General features: G+C 42.2%; 1 protein-coding gene and 1 non-coding gene across 2 annotated transcripts in view; one reads left to right on the top strand and one right to left on the bottom strand.

Moving 5' to 3' along the window:
- The first annotated feature begins 813 nt into the window (after positions 1-813).
- LOC120368268 (U6 spliceosomal RNA) lies at positions 814-920 on the top strand. The gene has a single exon (XR_005582454.1). It is a non-coding gene; the product is annotated as a U6 spliceosomal RNA (small nuclear RNA).
- A 3,078-nt stretch (positions 921-3,998) lies between these two features.
- The window catches only part of BNC1 (basonuclin zinc finger protein 1), a 30,246-nt gene continuing 27,361 nt past the window's right edge, over positions 3,999-6,883 (bottom strand). The window contains exon 5 of the mRNA XM_039479981.2: positions 3,999-6,254. Within this exon, the coding sequence (XP_039335915.1) occupies positions 5,570-6,254 (685 nt within the window). The 3' untranslated portion in view covers positions 3,999-5,569. The remainder of the gene's footprint in view (positions 6,255-6,883) is intronic.

Genomic DNA, 6,883 nt, shown 5'->3' with positions numbered 1-6,883 from the left:
ACCAAATGTGTCCTTTTGGAGGTGGCCATCGGGAAGTCACTGGAAACCTTGGTTCCCTAAATGGTAAGGGGCCCTAAAGGGTAAGGGGAAGAAACAAGAATGCAGTGATTAGGGGAGAGGCAAAACCTGCTATTCTAAGGTCATTGGCTGTAGAAGGAGGAGGAAAGAATATCACTAGAAGGGATCAGTGATCAGGGTCCCGAAGGCTATCTTTTTCTATTAACCATTAAGATGAGAGAGATCTGCAAATACATAGGCTAGAGATGGAACCAGTGGAAAGGATGAATTTGATAACGAATGGGACAGAAGGGCTGGCACCACACCCTTGAGTCAGCTAAAGGGGTGAAGGGAGGGCATCAGGCTTCAGAAAGAATAGGGACACTTCTTTTGAGTCCAATTAAAAGTTAAATACAGGTTTGAATGCACCTTGAACAGCACATAGGGCCTTTAGAAAGGTAAGATTTGGCCTAGGGCTCCCCCTACTCTACTCTAAATCCACTGTTACATTTGCTATGAGGCACCCTTCCCATGGGCTGTTCAAAGCCAATGACTGAGCATGACAGGAATATAATTCCCAGGGAACCCATTCGCCAGAGATACAGGACTGTTCTGATGGTTGACCTTGACTCAAGGGATTCTGATGGCCTTGTTGAACTTACTTAGACTGTGCGTCAACTTTGGATACTTTCACCTGATCTTCCCTCCCTCTCCCCTTCACTGAGAGTCAGAACTGTGTTGCATGGACTGGCTCTCTCAGCTCTTCCTGGCTTTCTATTTTATCTCAAAGTAATTTACCTTAATAAAATCCATGCTGTGCCTCCTTCAGCAGCACATATACTAAAATTGGAATGATACAGAGAAGATTTGCATGGCCCCTGCGCAAGGATGACATGCAAATTCGTGAAGCGTTCCATATTTTTCCAAAAGAGAGCCCGCATAGCCAAGTCAATTCTAAGCAAAAAGAACAAAGCTGGAGGCATCACACTACCTGACTTCAAACTATACTACAAGGCTACAGGAACCAAAACAGCATGGTACTGGTACCAAAACAGAGATACAGACCAATGGAACAGAACAGAGAACTCGGAGGCAACACCACACATCTACAACCATCTGATCTTTGACAAACCTGACAAAAACAAGCAATGAGGAAAGGATTCCTTGTTTAATAAATGGTGTTGGGAAAACCGGCTAGCCATGTGCAGAAAGCAGAAACTGGACCCCTTCCTGACACCTTACACTAAAATTAACTCCAGATGGATTAAAGACTTAAACATAAGACCTAGTGCCATAAAACCCTAGAAGAAAATCTAGGCAAAACCATTCAGGACATAGGCATAGGCAAGGACTTCATGACTAAAACATCAAAAGCATTGGTAACAAAAGCTAAAATAGACAAATGGGACCTAATCAAACTCCAGAGCTTCTGTACAGCAAAAGAAACAGTCATTAGAGTGAATCAGTAACCAACAGAATGGGAAAAATGTTTGCAATCTACCCATCTGACAAAGGGCTAATACCCAGAATCTACAAATAACTAAAACAGATTTACAAGAAAAAAGCCCATTCAAAAGTGGGCAAAGGATATGAACAGACACTTTACAAAAGAAGACATACATGAGGCCGACAAACATATGTAAAAATGCTCATCATCACTGGTCATTAGAGAAACCAAAATCAAAACTACATTGAGATACTATCTCATGCCAGTTAGAATGGTGATCATTAAAAAAATCTGGAGAAAACAGATGCTGGAGAAGATGGGAAGAAATATGAACACTTTTACACCATTGGTGGGGGGTGTAAATTAGTTCAACCATTGTGGAAGACAGTGTGGCGATTCCTCAAGGACCTAGAAATAGAAATTCCATTTGATCCAGCAATCCCATTTCTGGGTATAGATCCAAAGGATTATAAATTGTTCTGTTATAAGGACACATGCACACAAGCGTTCGCTGCGGCACTGTTTACAATAGCAAAGACTTGGAACCAACCCAAATGCCCATCGATCACCATTGACTGGACAGGGAAAATGTGGCACATAAACACCATGGAATACTATGCAGCCATAAAAAACGATGAGTTCATGTTCTTTGTAGGGACATGGATGAACCTGGAAACCATCACTCTCAGCAAACTGACAAAAGAACAGAAAATCAAACACCACATGTTCTCACTCATAGGCAGGTGTTGAACAATGAGAACACATGGACACAGGGAGGGGAGCATCACACACTGGGGTCTGTTGGGGGGGAAGAAGGGGAGGAACAGCAGTGGGTGGGGAGTTGGGGAGGGATAACATGGGGAGAAATGCCAGATACAGGTGATGGAGAGGAAGGCAGCAAACCACACTGCCATGTGTTTACTTATGCAACAATCTTGCATGTTCTTCACATGTACCCCAAAACCTAAAATGCAATAAATAAAAACTTCAAAAAAAGAAAATCCTCGCATATTTAGCCCTGTTGATGTTGGCATCATGGAGGACCCAAATATAGCCCCCCATAGGCACAAGTGGATAAAACTAGAAAGACTGAGCCAGGGAAATTCAGATCCCTCAGTGACGGGTGTTGAGCCCAGGGAGATCATGACGGTTCTGAATGTGACAGCAAAATGGGTGGTGGTGGAATCCCGGTAACTTTCTCATAGAGGTATCTGCAGCTTACTGTGAGGGCCCACCAGGCATGAGGTGGATTTCAAAAGGCCGAGGCAGATGTGACCACACGAGGATGGGTGTGATTATACACAAACTGAAAAGGAGGTGGTCGGCAATGCAGAAGCTCTCCCAATTATCTGAGTAGGAAGTGAGGGCAGCTTCTGTGAATATGGAGAGTTGGTGGAGTAGGATCTCACAAAGTGGTTTTGGAAGAACTACTGTGGGAGAAGGAAGACAAAGCTGACAACAGATAAAATGTAAAGAGATTAGTGGGAAAAGGGGATGGAGAAGTAGCAGGGGTGAGAAGCATCCAAATAACAAAGCTGAAGGGCTTGTAGGCCTTGGGAAACTCTGGATTTTATACTCACTGTTAAGGGAAACCACTGGATGGTTTTGAGTTGAGGCACTACATGATCTGATGTACATCTTAGAAAGACCACTTTGGCCACTGTAGAACGTAAGAAGGAAAACAACAGATAAGAAGCGACTGCAATCATACAGAAAGGAGATGATAGGGCTTAGAGTAGGGGGAGAACAGTACAGATGATGGTAGAAGTGTTCAGTTTCCCTCTGATAACTTTTCTCTCCGTGAAGTATAAAGAAGATCAATGAGAGTGGCTGGATGGGTAGATCGTCGATCATACTCTTATTATATTGGAAGGGTAGGAGAAAAGGTGAAAAAATTACAAGTTATAAAAATTCGTTTTTTAAAACAACCTGCATTTTAAAGAAGAGGTTTAAATCTTTTCACTGCATTCTCTTTGGAGCATTGGCTATAAGACTTCTCTTTGAAAGCACTGTATTTTTAAAAAAATAACTTTTTTTTTTGAGATGGAGTCTTGCCCTGTCACCAGGCTAAAGTGCAGTGAAATGATCTTGGCTCACTGCAACCTCTGCCTCTCAGGTTCAAGTGATTCTCATGCCTCAGCTTCCCAAGTAGCTGGGATTACAGCTACTGTGCCTGGATAATTTTTTGTAATTTTAGTAGAGTCGAGGTTGGCCAGGGTGGTCTTCGATTCCTGACCTCAGGTGATCTGCCTGCGTCGGCCTCCCAAAGTGTTGGGATTATGGACGTGAGCCACTGTGCCTGGTCTTGGTAAAAGATCAGCACACCCAGATCCTCCTACCAATGAAGTAACCACTTCGTTTCTTTTTGAACTCATTAATTTCTGCAACTTTTGTTTGATGTGGCAGTAGTTACTATTCCCTGTCCACTAGACCCCCGCCCCCAACCCTTAGGGTTTTCGGTTCTGTCAAATTCATAATGCATATCTGTGTGTGTGCGTAAGCATATGCACTTGTACAAAACACAGCCCATATGACAAAACTGTTTTTACAAATGTTTGCCTTTTTAAACAAAAGGTATGCTGTATATTTTTATTAAATCATAGAAAACATTTGAATACAAATTTTTTCACTTTGGGAAAACTGGAATATTAAACAGTTGGGTAACAAAACAGTTGAAGGCTACATCTCACTTTAAATAGAAACAAGTTTTAAGTTGTCACATGTATTAAAACAAAAAAAAATAGTTGAAATAATTGGTAACAGGTTGTTGGCTTTTTTCAACCTTCAGAGGAATAATATCTCTTTTAACCCTCAATTTTCTTTAAGAATTTTTTTATTACTTACATCAACCATGAGTTTAAAAGATAGTTAACTTGAATTCTGAATACAAAATCAATGTCCTTGTACCTACACAGGCTTTTAGAATACTGTAAATGATGAATTTCAGGAGATGGTTTCATTACACAGGGCTGATTAAACTTCCTTTCTACAACAGAAAATGTGTATAACAGTGTGGAATATACTTCAGAATAAGTTAAATATTAAGACATACAATATGGCAATAATGTCCTACTTTTTTTTTCCTACCAACTAAATTCAAAAGTTCATCCTAATCTTACACATTTATAAAAGGGTGAAGACTGAGAGATCCAGTGATACTGAAAATGCACAACAACCATCAGAACCACATTCTCTATGGCAGAATATGTACAAATGGTCCTGCCAAAATCATGCCTGCATTCATTCCACAGGTGACCAAAAAGAACAAGACTTTGAAGTTCACCAAATGAAAATGAACGGTGACTTTGACATTTAGGTCATCACTTATTCTGCTTCTGAGCAGAGATCCAGAGGTGATACAGTGCAAAATCTGCACTCACACTAAATACCACATAAGCACAAATTAAATATTATCAAAATATTTTTAAATTAAATTGAAGACTGTTATTTAAGTGCATGAGATATTTTCCCCCAGCTTCTTGAATGCATGTTACAGAACAAGAATTAACAAGGAAAATGTCAGAGGCCAACCCAATCCTCTGAACTCCCTGGGGTAACATATGAGACCTTTGGCACAGGGCTGAGGGGAGGCACAATCATCCACTCGAAATACATGGATGGTCTCAAAAAGTCAGTCAGTCTTCTAAACTCAGGTCTGGATCTCGAACTAATTGCAGAAGGAAATGAAAATGCTATCATTGCGACTGGTATCTTGTCCATGGTGAGTCTTCTTCCCCAGGACACTTCTTATCCAAGACCCTTAACACTGCAAGCCTCATTTCAAGCCACCCCTAGGTCCTGGCCCACTGCTGTTGATCTGCAGACCTGGATCTTTCCCAGGAAATATGTAAACAAATCTGGGAAAAACTGCAATTCTGCAAGTTTTCCTTCTGACAGTGAAAGACCTCTTGGGCTAAGAAAAATAATAGGAAGGGCTGCCCCAGTGTCATCTTCCCACAAGGTTTGTCTTTTGTTCATTCTGCTGTGGAAAACTATAAAGTCAAATCAAATAGTTTTACCTGACTTGCCCCAAATGATATTAAACAGTAAGAATCATTTCTTTGGACTACCTTATTCCTGAATTATGGCAAAAGCTTATCTGGGCATACTTGGTTTGCCGTCTTGTTACTGGAGGTGACTTGGAGACGAGGCCAGGCTTTTGTGCAGGTTGGGATTCTGGCTATGTCTGTTTCGACTGCGAACAGATGAAAACATAGTGTTGCAGCCTGGTACTTTGCATTTGTGGAGCTGGCGAAGGTGCACAGTTTTGTAGTGGGCTCTAAAGGTCCCTTTGTTACTGTATGTCTTTTGGCAGAGATGACAGGTTATGGGCAACCCAGAAGGCAGGCTGGCAAGGCTCTGGTCGGCCTTCTCCATCAGGACACAGATGGGGTACTCATCTTCCCCGGGAACAAGGCTCGGCCCTTCACAGTTCCCATCACTGTCCTCCATAAGCACAGTCCCTTCCTCACTCACCCCGTCAGAGTCCCAGGAGGAATGGCTGCTACTCTCTGACTTCATGCTTGAGGTAGTACTCAAATCCAGGATGGTGCCCTCGCTCAAGGGGCCAGAGTTGTAGCTCTCCAGGCTGGCATTGTGGACTTGGGTTATTGGGTAAACCAGACTGCCCATTCGACTTGTTCCTTTGAAAATGACCGATGTCTGGGAGGCTTGCTGTGTAAAAGCCACATCCTGATAGGCTTCCTTAGCCACATCTTTCAGAAGGTAAGCTGCACGGAAGTGGTCTTCACTGCCTTCCAGTGCTTCTTGACTCAATGCTTTTTGGTGAAGGTTTAGGTTTGAGCTGTGTCTACAACAGTGAAAAGATGATTAGTAATGTGTTGGGCTATTTTAGAAACAGTCATCATTCTGAGTGGAGAGACTTGGTAGATACCAGGAAAAATGTGTAGTACGGGAGCACCGATGATAAGGGGGTAGGCCCTCATGGGATGTAACACCTGTTTAGTGGACACAAGCCCACTGTTGTTCATTGCTTGTCAGAAGTTAGTGTTCACCAGGAAAGCTGACAGTCTGGAAACTGAAAATATGTAGTCCTTTTTGATTTCCACTGTCTGTTTGATGTACTTTCTGTATCTCACTGTTTCAGGGCTCATATCTGCTTCTGCATATGAAGAAGCAAACTGATTTAACATACCCCTTCTTCCAGGAATCTTTCCTTAATTTCTCACGGTGCCCTCCCATGTGCCCATAGCAGCATTTGCCCATTGCAGAAGTCATCACATTCAACTGTAATTGTCTGTTTCTGGTCTGTCTCCCAGAATGGCTAGACTACATCAACTAGACCAGTTTAACTGGGACACTGGAACGAGGAGATCCCAGGAGAAAACTGGTCACAAACTATAAGGAACTAAGAAGAGGACTTCATTTCAATGAAATCAGGAAATATTACCCTCTGGAGTGCACTGTCCAATATAATAG

Source organism: Saimiri boliviensis, chromosome 5 (assembly GCF_048565385.1).
Source record: "Saimiri boliviensis isolate mSaiBol1 chromosome 5, mSaiBol1.pri, whole genome shotgun sequence".
NCBI lineage: Eukaryota > Metazoa > Chordata > Mammalia > Primates > Cebidae > Saimiri > Saimiri boliviensis.
The sequence above is the reverse complement of the archived record's forward strand: the minus strand, read 5'-3'. Positions and strand labels throughout refer to the sequence as shown.